General features: G+C 38.8%; 1 protein-coding gene, 1 long non-coding RNA gene and 1 pseudogene across 3 annotated transcripts in view; all 3 read right to left on the bottom strand.

Annotated features, from left to right (window-relative positions):
• Positions 1–12,346, bottom strand: part of LOC146489867 (uncharacterized) — a 127,618-nt gene that overhangs the window by 8,164 nt on the left and 107,108 nt on the right. The window lies entirely within an intron of this gene.
• The window catches only part of LOC146489874 (lon protease homolog, mitochondrial-like), a 32,520-nt gene that overhangs the window by 1,613 nt on the left and 18,561 nt on the right, over positions 1–12,346 (bottom strand). For both annotated transcript variants that reach the window (XM_085113793.1, XM_085113843.1), the window contains exons 10-22: positions 11,174–11,312; positions 10,832–10,901; positions 10,683–10,735; positions 9,142–9,197; positions 8,823–8,910; positions 7,038–7,160; positions 6,277–6,393; positions 4,998–5,138; positions 3,874–4,039; positions 2,446–2,588; positions 1,638–1,709; positions 985–1,110; positions 444–482 (exon numbers count right to left, since the gene is read on the bottom strand). In XM_085113793.1, coding sequence (XP_084969919.1) covers positions 444–482; positions 985–1,110; positions 1,638–1,709; positions 2,446–2,588; positions 3,874–4,039; positions 4,998–5,138; positions 6,277–6,393; positions 7,038–7,160; positions 8,823–8,910; positions 9,142–9,197; positions 10,683–10,735; positions 10,832–10,901; positions 11,174–11,312 — 1,333 coding nt within the window. The remainder of the gene's footprint in view (positions 1–443; positions 483–984; positions 1,111–1,637; positions 1,710–2,445; positions 2,589–3,873; positions 4,040–4,997; positions 5,139–6,276; positions 6,394–7,037; positions 7,161–8,822; positions 8,911–9,141; positions 9,198–10,682; positions 10,736–10,831; positions 10,902–11,173; positions 11,313–12,346) is intronic.
• Positions 11,321–12,346, bottom strand: part of LOC146489875 (uncharacterized) — a 6,559-nt pseudogene continuing 5,533 nt past the window's right edge.

Here is a 12,346-nt window from a genome sequence, read left to right as displayed (position 1 = left end):
AAAAACGACAAACGTCTGCACCCCGCTGTAATTGCAGTTGAAACCACAATGGCCAACAACCTATACTCTTTACGGTGGCAAGTCCATGTATAGCTTTTCCCAGACTTTTATCTCATCAAGTCTGACACTTGACCCGAAGAGTATTTCTGTAGTACCTCCTGGATGGGATTTTAGTCGAATACTGGTTTAACGGTCCTTCCCCACCCCCCCCCCCCCCAATCCACACCACCATTTTGTTAAATTGCCCCCACCGAATCACCGCAACTATTTACTAAGATGATCGCATACCCTATTTTCTCCAAATCCAACGAGTGGTTTTTGCAGCATTTACCTTCGCCCGCTTCACGCAAACAAAGTTGCAACAACAATTCGATCGCGAACAAAGGTGACTGCAAGAAGAAACATGGTTTAATAGAAGGTTATTCCAGTCAAGTGCAACTCACCGCAATTGTCTTTTCCTTAATTCCTCCAACGGGTAAAACCTACAATCAAGAAAAGAGCCAACAAATTAAACAACTTCTTGCAGGAGAAAACCCACAGAAAACCCATTAAAAGAGTGTTTTCTATAACAAGAAGTTCCAGTATAACAGGAGCCCGACCAGCATGGCCATTCCAACCGTTAAGTTGCCGATCGGTGCCTAAACCAACATTGATATTCATCTATTTTGAGAGGACTAATGGGGAATTATTTTAAATGTTCGACAGCCTAAGTGTCAGGATTTACTTTGGGGGGAGGGGGGAAGGGGAGAATCACCTTCCCCTACCCCTTCCTCTGAGTAAGGCCCAATATTCAGGCCTAATTTTCCATAGAAAGTATGATGAAAACATTACAAACTGATATGTTTTTGTCGAGGTATAAAAACTTTGGTTTCGAACTAATTTGGAGGAAGTATAATTAGTCGTTTGATAACGGTTGGTGCACTAGATTAGTGTCTGGTCAGTCACGGATTTAAATTACTCACTAAATGGAACAAAAAGTGTCACCTTTCCAGTGAGAGAAACCTCGCCTGTCATGGCCACATTCTGTCGGACAGGTTTGTCTGTTGCTAGAGACAGGAGCGCTGTAATGATAGTGCAACCCGCGGAAGGTCCGTCTTTAGGAGTGGCTCCCTGCAATCAATACATAAACAACCTCACAATTTGTCCCCTGGTGTAAAATGACTCTCAATTGTTAGGAAGTAGTTTCCATGAGGTTAATATGATAGCGTGAGGAAATAAGCGAAAAGAATGCCTGTGAAAGAGATGACGTGCAGCTTTCGTCAGAGATTTTCATTCCTCAAAACTGTTCAATTTATAAAAGACAAAAAAAATCATAGCTTTATACCATCAGTAAAATAGGAAAAATTTCTACGGGAACTCTGAAATCTCGTTGGCGATGTTCAAAACTGACATGTAAATTTCAAAACTCCGTTCAAAATTCAAAAATGGTGGTCACGCATGATGTGGATTGACTGTAAATATTCCCCTTTCCTCCCATTTTTCCGTTTTGTCGTCGAGATCGTTCGCTTTTTTTGAACGTATATCGGCTTCCAATGGATTGCGCAACCTGGGGAGGATACAAAATTACTCAAAGGACCCATGTCAGGGTGCATCTGTAACAAATGATGTACGTGTGTTGGCAGAGGGGATTTGCTTACCTCCGGGACATGAAGATGAATGGACGCTCGTTTAAAAAAGTCATTACTTGAATCTTCTCTTGTTAAGAAACCCTGAAAAGATTCTCAACGTTAATTTCTTAAAATAAATTGAGATTATTGGATTAATTCCATTGAGTTTACTTTCCGGCGTTGCTGTTTTAGAATTTGCTTCTATTATCCAAGCCTGTGGATAAAACCCTGCGGCTAGATTCAAAAAGTCCTCGTAAGTTAAGATGTCTTGAGAATTGTTTCTTAACGATATTGTACTGTTAAGAAACAATTCTTAGGATTCATCTTTTTTTCTAACCTTCTTATTTAAAACATCACAGGTTTATAAAACAAATGAAGAAATTTATAAGCTTATAGATAAGTCCGGTTTGATTAAAGGGTGAAATAGAGAAAATTCAACCTCCCGTAAACGAATTTTGAGAGGTTGATACCCTCGGCCCAGACTCGCATTTACGATTCATCCTAAGTTACGAGGGCCTCGTAAATCTAGCCCTTGAATGGTAAATATTCAAATGAAAAAAGCTGAAAAATACAGTAAGACCTACACCTTTCAAAAGGTCACTGGTCCTTGACAACCTGCCGCTGCATTACTTTTTAGAATTGGGAGTCTGTCGTTCGTTCTTTTGTCCTCTCGACCAAGCATGTAAGACGGTGCAGGTCGCCCGAAAAATAATCGCGTAGCCTTCTATGCTTCTGCCCTGCTACTCATGGTTTAAAACCGTAAATTTGTCATTTCGCGCATTCTTGGGTGTAAGAGGAGGAAAAGTGGAATAGACAATCAACAGGGTAGAAATCAAACCTTAGCAAATGTATAAGCTATATGTGAACTTTCCTTCATCACGTCTCCCAGCTGCCCGGTCACCTCTAAAGACGGCTGGCCTTTTGTATCGCCAGTGGCTAATGCCTCTTTAAGAGAAGTCTCGATGTAAAGAGTGGAACCACCTACAAAACAACACAAACGCTCATGATTAGGAAAGATGAAGCACCAGGGTCTGCATCATTTTTGTCAGAGTGTCTCTTTGATGAGAGCTGGCTGTGCATACGCAAGTGTAAAATTCGGACAGTCTTATTCGATCACAAGGAATGCCACCTTTCTGATGCAGCCGATTTCCTACAAGTTAATTTCATTGCCAGTGTTTTAAATATCAAGCCGGTTCTTTCAAGAGGCAGCAAGAAAACTTTTTGATTCAACAGATGCCTCGAACGCCTGCCTCTCACCTGAAAAAGACCGTCAACCTTAGTTCTCAACAAGTCCACTGTCCGTATTTAATCCCAATTCTCCCCCAGAGGTAAACGATGTTTATTTTTAACTTACTTGTCTCTTTTGGCTAAAAAGAAAACTACTGCTTTTAGGTTCCTTGAGGATACGACAGCCTTTTCAAGGAACATTTTTATGCTGCAACATGCATGGGAAAATGAATGTAGAGTGTCGTTCGTGGAATGGTATTTCAGGAGAGATGTTGTTGATGTTTCTTTCATCATTTAATGACTCTCTAAAGAAAATGAAGAGAGGTGAAATCAAACCGGACCTAGTCGCCAAAACAACGGGCTTTGTTTTTTGTTTGGTTATTTATTTATTGATTTATTTATTTACAAACAAGGGCTTAGGAATATTCCGACAGTTTTCTCAACCCGGGTAGGATACTGCTCACCAATACCCTCCCCACACCCACAACTGTTCATTGTAATCCATTTATACATGAATTTTTGGTTCATCAACAGAGTTGATAACTAAAGGTCAATTGGCCATCGTAAAGAGATTCGAGTGCTGACGCTGCGAGTGTCCCATGTTCCCATCAATAGCGTAGCTCCACTGCTTACCATATGAACACAAACAACCAACAATTCCTCGCTCAAAACGTCAGCACTCGAATCTCTTTAAGGTGGCCAATTTACATTTGGTTATCAACACTGTTGTTAAACCAAAAGTTCGTTTCCACTCCCCATCGCCGCAGCGCCAGTTTCTTTTAGTAACTTACCCCCTTATCCATTGATATGTGTTTGTGTGGAGAACCAGACAACGCAAAGCAGATTTTCTTGTCAAAAAAAATTAAACAACTCAAGGCAGAGAGCAAAACACGGACAAAAGGATGTCTTACTCGCTGACCACAAGACAACCCTTCCTCCAAAAATTAAAGAAAGAGATGTCTACTAGTTCAACTACCTTTTCCTTTGCGCGAAGAAATGTTAGAATTTCAACACAAAGAATGGAGGAGTGGTCACATACCTAAAGAAGTCCAGGCCAGTCCCATGACCACCCCTGGTGGGGTTTGATCGTATATACGGTCGCTGTTGAACAACGGCTTGCCAACATATTCGTGAAGATTATCATATGTAACTTCCACTGCTCCCTCGGTGCCTTGTACTATTCTAAGCGCAGCTTTGCGGAAAATCTGCAAGAAGGGGAAATGTTCTGTCACAGTCCTTCAATACAGATTATTATATTACTGTATGGGGGTATGGGAGAGAATCACTTTTCTTCTACAAATCTTTTAAACTTAAAATACTGAAAACTTGTTAGCATTCAATTGTTCTAGCATGAACTGTAGCTTTCAATGAATGAACACTCAAACTTTCCAGGATACCACATTTTTTAATTCCTTTTTGTGTGATAGAATTAAATTCTTTACAAACCTACCAGTGAAACTTCTTTAGTCACATTACGGTTCAGGAGACACTTTCCCACACAAATCTCTTAATTTTCTACAAAAACCCAAACATTCAAACCTTTCAGAGCAGCAATGATTTTTTTGTGATCCCTTTTCACAGCATATATCATTAAAATTTTGGAATGTTCATAATGGAATGTTCAGCTTTTGCTACCTTTACCGCCAACTGACTAAGCCCGATGATTTTACATGCCTTGGCAGAGAGATATTTTAAGAGTCGTGACCAACAATTTTAGTACAACGAAAGGAAAGAAATCAACTCAATTATTGAAAGGAACAACTCGTGATCTGTTCTAGCGCATTTTGGAAACTAAAATGCGAGAACTTGAAAAACGTTAGCGTAACATTTTTTAAGTTTCAATCCATTCCAACCTACTTGGTCTCTGTCTCTGGCCAGAGGCACTAATCGACAGTTTTAATACACTGGGGTGATAATTTATAACAAAACTAGACAATTTCTTCTTTGTTTCTGTTGACAGACAAACATTTGAAATGACATCAAATTCGCGTGATAATTCCCCTTTAACTGATGAGTATATATGAAACTTTTTAAAATTACATTTCATTACGTTCAACAGTCATTCCACCTTATCACCACTTTGACAGTAAAGTGTCATTCATTCGTCAAGAACACTGACAGTCTCGTTCATTCTCACATTTGCTGAGAAGGTTACACGCTTACCTTTTCAATATGTTTTTGTAGATTTCTGACTCCACTTTCCCTGCAGTAAGATTTGATGAGTAGTGAAAGTGTCGGATCGTGTATTGCAACCTGTTCTTCTGTTATACCAGCACTCTTTCTTGCTTGTGGAATTAGATACGTCTGAGAAAAAAAAAAAAGGCGGACAAGACCTTAATAATACGGACAACAACTTACCTAAAGAGTTCAGTAATGCTTAAATTTAGCGCTTTGGAATTCTTCTCATTTTTGCGATTTTCTGAAGTTTTAGCCATCGATAAACGACAAACTACGGCGCTCAACAAAATCCTACTAAGTCACAGGAAGAGAGAAACGAGTCGACACTTTAAAAATTTTCTAAGTCATTTTGCAACAGTCTTGCTACTGATTACAACTGTACGCCTTTTTGGTAATTTTGCACAACAGTGCAAAGATGAGTAGCTTTGAATTGCTTCAAGTCTACGCCTGACACAAAAAGAAGCACCAGTTTTATCCCAACAGTATTGATTCCCGTGATCGTGATTGTTGTTATTTTTGTAATTTAGCCTAAAATTTTTATATCTTATTTTTGTACATAATCGTTTAGTCTTATTTTTATCTTTTATATCTTCGAAGATATTAGCATAATTGTTTGCTATCTGCAATTCGAAGTTAGATAAAGGTTTTTATATTATATTTATATTATTATTCTTACTAAAAGGTAAACACTTTTCACTCTTTTCAGTTACATCTCTACGTTAACCTAACGTTCGTTACATTTAAAAACTGCTATCGGTTCAAGCCTTACACACAAAATGAGAAGTGCTGATAACATTGAGTGACAGTCAAAGACAAATTGCTGAAATAACTTCCCGACGGAATAACAACTGTTATTTCGGGGGGTTTCAAACAACGTCTTGTAGCGGCTACCAATCGCATCCATCCCAGCTCACTTCATTCAAGGCGACAAATGGTTGGAGTTTTAAACGACTTGTAAAATAACTGACCTAAAGTGTTACGCTTGTGTGGCAGCTGCTGTTACTCGATCTTCTTTCACTTCATGTTAATAGCGTTGCTTTCAACTCTTTGTCGTGTTACAAAAAAATTGAGGGCAACATGACAGAAATAATTGATGTAGAATTCTAATACCAATATAGAGCGGTTGCACCTCTGCTCTATCGAAAAATAGGAGCCCTTATCTCCAAAAATGACCAAAAAATAACACAGCTGGCCTTGAAACAAAAACCTGCAACAAAAACTTCATTGCCAAGATAACAACTAACACACTAACACACACACACACCTTCGCAATAGCCTTCTTCTCATCTTCTACATATCCGGACACGTTTATTATTTCCATTCTGTCCTTTAGTGCTCCAGGAATTGTGTCCGTGATATTTGCTGTGCATATAAACAACACCTGCGACAACAAAGTGACAACAGTTCCCTTAAGAAACACAATAAGCACTCCCTCCTGGTCACCAGCGCTGGCTATTTTGGCTATATTTATGGAGTCTAACCGAAATCTATTTAATTAAATTATAGTCCAGTACTTGTTGTAAAGACGTTGAATGGACAAGGAGTGAAGATTCTGGTATTCAAAGTATCGATACAAAATTTAGAATATATTTAGTCAGTGATGTCCTTCCCTTCCCTGCCTGCAGAGGACCATTGAATAAAGATCAGCAATGGAGGTACTTCACGCCTCGTTAACGCGGCGTGCACGTAAATGGGTCTCTAAAAAATAAATCTCGGTAGCTAAGGATGCGTTTTTTTTGGGAGAATCCGTGATCTGAGATCACAAATCCGTTTTCGGATTTCTCCCAAAAAACGCACCCTGATTACGTCTTTCGGCAAACCTTTCTTGAAAGGGGCAAAACTTAATTGTTCTTTTCCATGGTATTTTCACCGAAATAACAGTCGTAGTACCCAAAAAATTATGAGGCCAGGTTTTGAATACACTGAGAGCCACGAGAATTACACAAAGCTACTCTGAGTAAATGAAAAACTTCCTCAAGGCATGTAAGGTGGTTATGCTCTCATCAACAGCCCTTCATTTATTACCTTCGATAGATCCACAGGTACATCCAGATAATGATCCAGGAAGCCTGAATTCTGTTCAGGGTCAAGAAGTTCCAGTAGGGCTGAAGCAGGGTCTCCCTGTACACCCCGCCCAATCTTGTCAACCTAACATGAAATAACAAAAGCGAAATACATGTAAATATGCAGATAAGATAAGATAAGATAACTTGTATTTTCCACTGGCTGAGGAACGAAATAAGTGGAAAATGTTTTCTCACACACCTCTGGAGTCTGGGCCCGAGGGGTTGTTTTCTGAGTCACGTGCTCAGTGTTGTTTGTCAGTTGCTTTTTTGCTGTCCGCCATTGCTGACATATATTTCAGAGCCCCAGTTCCCACCCAACCCTTCGTTTGAGTTGATAACATACACTCTGTTGGTTAGAAATTCTTTATTAAGATTGTCAGCATAGAGTCTTACTAAGCTTAAATCTGTTGTTTAATATTGCTGTATTTTTGTGTACATTACGTATAATGTTAGGCTGTATTGGTTTGAGAAATAAAAGAGTCAGTTGGCGGCGGTCAGCTTGACAATGGCTCCTAGAGGTGTGTGAGAACTATAACTAACAACTAAAAATACAATACAATAAAATACAGGAATATGTCTACTTTAACATTAAAAGTAAATTTAAGATGACTACCTGCTTTACAAGGACGCCGTGTATAAGAGACTACCTTAGTCTGAGAAATTGTGAGAAAGATTTCTAGATTTAAAACTTGTCAGCGACGATGCCTGCCTTAAACGATCCGGTAAACTGTTCCACAATACCGCTCCACTACAAATGAAAGTCTTTTTGAAGTGTTCAGTACGGGGAAGCAGCAATTCCAGTTTGTTCACCGTGTTTCTTAAATTATATGGCGTTACATCCGTACGATTAATAAATTTTGAGCTTAATCTAGTAAAAGATCAAAAGTTAGCCAATGTACATGCAGAGGTACGTAAAGGATGTGTTACACTGTGTAGCGTGTCGTTCATTACACCAGAAAATATCCTTACCACTCCACAGGTTAGTTTGATTCAGAGCAATCGCCCCCACTCTCTGGAAATTTACATTTAGCCTCATTCCTTCCTTCACACATTTGGCTTTTAAAACCCTTTCTCCGTTTCAGGCAGGAAGGAAGTATGAATTTTTTGGTGAAATCAGGTATGTCTTGTGCAACTTCTCTCCCAATAAAGAAAGAAGGAAAGATGTAGACTCTGATCCTTCTATTGTCTCATGCTTGTGACGTGTTGGAAACCAGACCTTTCTCATTTATAGGGATTCTACGCAACCCCGACGTCACTTGAAAATGCAGTTCAAAACGTTACTTGCACTATGTCGTTAGTACAGGGTATTCCAATTCGTTCAACTTGCACCGTGTGGACGAACTATCCAGTAACAGAACTGGTGGGAACAGAGAATGAACAATTTACCGTCATGTGCTCACGTTCTCCACAAAGCCTTAAATTTGGTCATTTCACTTTGGCCGAGTAAGGCGGAGAAGTCTACCAAAATTCATCGTAACGCACTGCACAGCCATTCTTTTGCTCATTAAGCCTTTTCCTTATTGCCGTGCTCGTTACCGTCGGCGTCGTGTTTGCGTAAAGTCCATTGCCTCTCAAGATGTTATCACAAGACAGGCTGCGTAAACATTGCACAGTACTTATCAAATTCTTTCATTCTCATTGTAGATGGGACGACAGCAACATTCAAAACAGAGGGCAAACATCTTACGCTTAATTCAGATTCTAACATTGAAATTTAAATGTTCACAATAAATATTACTCTCACCTCATCGATCAGTATAAGAGGATTTTCTGTTCTAGTCTTTTTAAGACACTGGATAATTTTTCCTGGCATGGCACCGATGTATGTTCGCCTGCAAATGACACAATTTAATGGTTGGTTGTAGTTATTGTTGTTGTTGCAAATGAGAAAAAAAAGTCTAAGACCTAATCCCAAAAACATTGCAAAGACCAAGCTGATTCCTGAAAAAAGGCATATCTTGGTCCAAGGTTTGCGGTTCCAATCCTATCCCTCTGATACCAGATTCCAAACACTTTGTTTAGTGCATCCATGACAAGGTAATGAAAACATTTTGTCAACTGACCTGTGTCCTTTGATCTCAGCTACATCAGTCATACCACCCACACTGAATCTGAAATACTAAACACAATAAATAACTCATTTAGCTGTCAAAAAAAAAAAAAAATTTCGCAACATGTGATTAACACTAACATGAGAGTGCAGAATTGCATGCTGAAGATTACGTGTAACTGGCTAACACACCTGCCTTCTTAAAAGATTTTTGTTGCAAGGTATTTGATTTCAGTACCCGCACTTTAGTATTATAAAAGTTAAATCTCTGAATCTCTGGCAAGTGATTAGCATAGGTACAGTACCACTCAAAGGTAAGTTACAACCCCCTAGCGAGACGCAACTCTCGTCTCAAGGGACGACACAGCCATCTTGCGAGGGCCTCAAAAAATTCTAAGTACGAAGCTTCACCTTCTTGCAAGGTAGAACATGAAAGCAACAAAAATCCGTTTCATGTTTCGATCCAAGACTGTAAACTTTGAGCAAATATTAAAACCGATCCTTGTAACAAACTTGATCAACTTCTGTTAAAGCATCTCCACACAATCAAGACACAAAAAAGAACTATTAAAAATGTCTCTTCACTGTAATTCGACTGCCACGATGTCTTCTGTCAGTAACAAATTGTTCTCATCCTATCTTTTCACATACAATGTACCGAACAATGAGTTATGTAAGTTAAAAGTTAGTGTGAAATAAAGGGAGTGCATACTTGGTTTGTCCATAGGTACAGTCGAACCTCCACTAACGGCCACCTCTCCACAAAGGCCACCTCTCTATAACGGCCACTTTTTTTTGTCCCGGCGGACAGTCCATACATTAGCTCTTGTTTAAACCTCTCTACAACGGCAACGGCCACTAAAGTGTGTCCCCAACTGCCAAAATAACCTCTCGACAACGGCCAGTACAGTACTTTTTTGTAAAAACCTTTTTTTATAAACTGATGCAATAATCGACATCTGTCTTCGGAACATTACGTTTCTGTATCCATTTTAATGATATACGTATGTTTATTGTGTTCCGTTTGTATGCTGCTGTAAGCATAAATTGTCTACAATAATATAGCGAATGTTGCGAACCTTGCTTGTTTCGTCTTGTTAACATTTTTATTCAAAACATTATTTACGTTTTATTGTGTATTTTATCTTTATATATTATTAAGATTGGATTACCATTATAGGCTACAGTAAGCATGAACTTGGCACAATAAACATATTGTACTTCCCGCAAAAAAGGTGTCATATTACACCCCTACCTCCCCTTAACGGCCACCTCTCTACAACGGCCACTTTCTTCTGTCCCCAAGGTGGCCGTTGTGGAGAGGTTCAACTGAACAGCTTTTTCCTTAGTCCACTGATAGTCAAGACTCTTGGACTGTTTTTGGATAAGCTACTGCTATAGACATGTAACTATTATGACCACTATTATCATATTCTGGAAATGCAGCCCAACACTAGCTGTCAACATAGAGCTTCGACTTAAAACAGTAAGACTTTTATCAAATTAAAATACTGTTAAGCAAACCAGAACATAGGGACTCAGAAAACTCTTTACCTGTCTATTGAGAGCTCTGGCAATAGAACGGGCAATACTTGTTTTCCCCACCCCTGAGAACAAGAACAAACAAAACACCTTATTGATTCCACAAAAAGATGATACCAATGAATGTTGTCAATACTAATTAAAATTACCCTAATACAAACCTGGTGGGCCTGTAAAGCACAGAATTTTACCCTGCACAGATGCATTCAATTGACTGACAGCAATGAACTCCTGCAAAAAATAAAGAAAATGCAATTGAGTATTTTACAAACCACACACTACATCAATCAGCAGCAAAAGGAACTCCTGTAACATTGTGTACCAGCAGTGGATGATGTGATTATCAACTCTAAATGTCAAAAATTTTAATTGTTTTTTAGTTCTTGGTGAGCACTTATCACTCATGAATACATATAATATGTAATCATTACACAAACATGTGATAATATTTTATACATGTTATAAAATTGGTGTCAACACACTATGAAAAATAATAATCTCACCAATATCCTGTCTTTAATGTCTTGTAGCCCATAATGATCTTCATCCAGAACCTCTCGGGCTTGACTGATGTTGAAATTCTCCTTACTATGAATGCCCCAAGGAATGCTTGTCAACCAGTCAAGGTAATTCCGTGTCACACTAAGGAACAAATGTGACCCTATTTGGGAAAAGCAGGCTTAACGAAAATAGCGTTGAAGCGTTTTTTCGTTGTAATGCATTTTCAACGCATTGAAAAAGCGTTGAAGAGCATTTCCATTGCGTTTTGAAACATTGGCAACGTTCTTCAACGGAACTGAAATGCGTTGCAAGTCCATTTGCAAATCATTTGAAAACATTGTCAATGCGTTTTCAAACATTGACAACGCGTTTAATAAAAGCGCCGGCCGTTTGAAATCATTTATAGAACTAATGCTATCAGTTGTTATTAAATCTTTACGACGAATTGTTAATTCATTAGCATGAGTTCTAGCACGTACGCAAGGAACTCTGACTAGCATGTGCGTGTCGGTTTGAATTTGAGCAGAAACATCAAATGCTTGGAGTTTTCCCATGGCTGCTGTTACTTACGCTTTTTGGCTTCAGTTCTTACGGTGTTGAAAGAAATTGTGGCAGTAAAAAGACTGTCTGCTACATGCGTGTGTTTCAAATGACATTCGATTTGAACAATCGATCGAGTCTCGAATTTCACTGCATTCAAATCAACCGTTCCTTTGTGAAAAACTTTAATATTATTGTAGGTGTTATGCTTTATTGTTTATCGTTTTGACAAGAGATGTTGTCTACGTGTATATACATTTACTGTGCAGTGAAGGATTTTTATAATATAAAAAATTAATAGGATCAAACAAATGGCTCCACTCCTTGTCAACACTTTTGTCATCGGCGACTGGTTTGAGAGAGCCTTTAAATTAAATATACATCCCTAAATTGTAGAAGGACATCGGACAAACTCGCGTACCTTACAGTACGTAGGTTATCAATGAAAATGGATGAATACAGGAACCTTGCTAACTCAGGTCAGGACTCACGCACGAAACATGTAAAAATCAACACTGTGGTTGTGCTAACGCTAATACGAGTCAACAATGACAACAATTTATTAGTATTCTCTTTAGAGGGCATCCAAATACTAATATTGGAAGGCAAAACGGACGATGTTTTGGAAATTTTCA

This window comes from Pavona decussata, unplaced genomic scaffold (assembly GCF_977016875.1).
Source record: "Pavona decussata unplaced genomic scaffold, jaPavDecu1.1 SCAFFOLD_2, whole genome shotgun sequence".
NCBI lineage: Eukaryota > Metazoa > Cnidaria > Anthozoa > Scleractinia > Agariciidae > Pavona > Pavona decussata.
The sequence above is the reverse complement of the archived record's forward strand: the minus strand, read 5'-3'. Positions and strand labels throughout refer to the sequence as shown.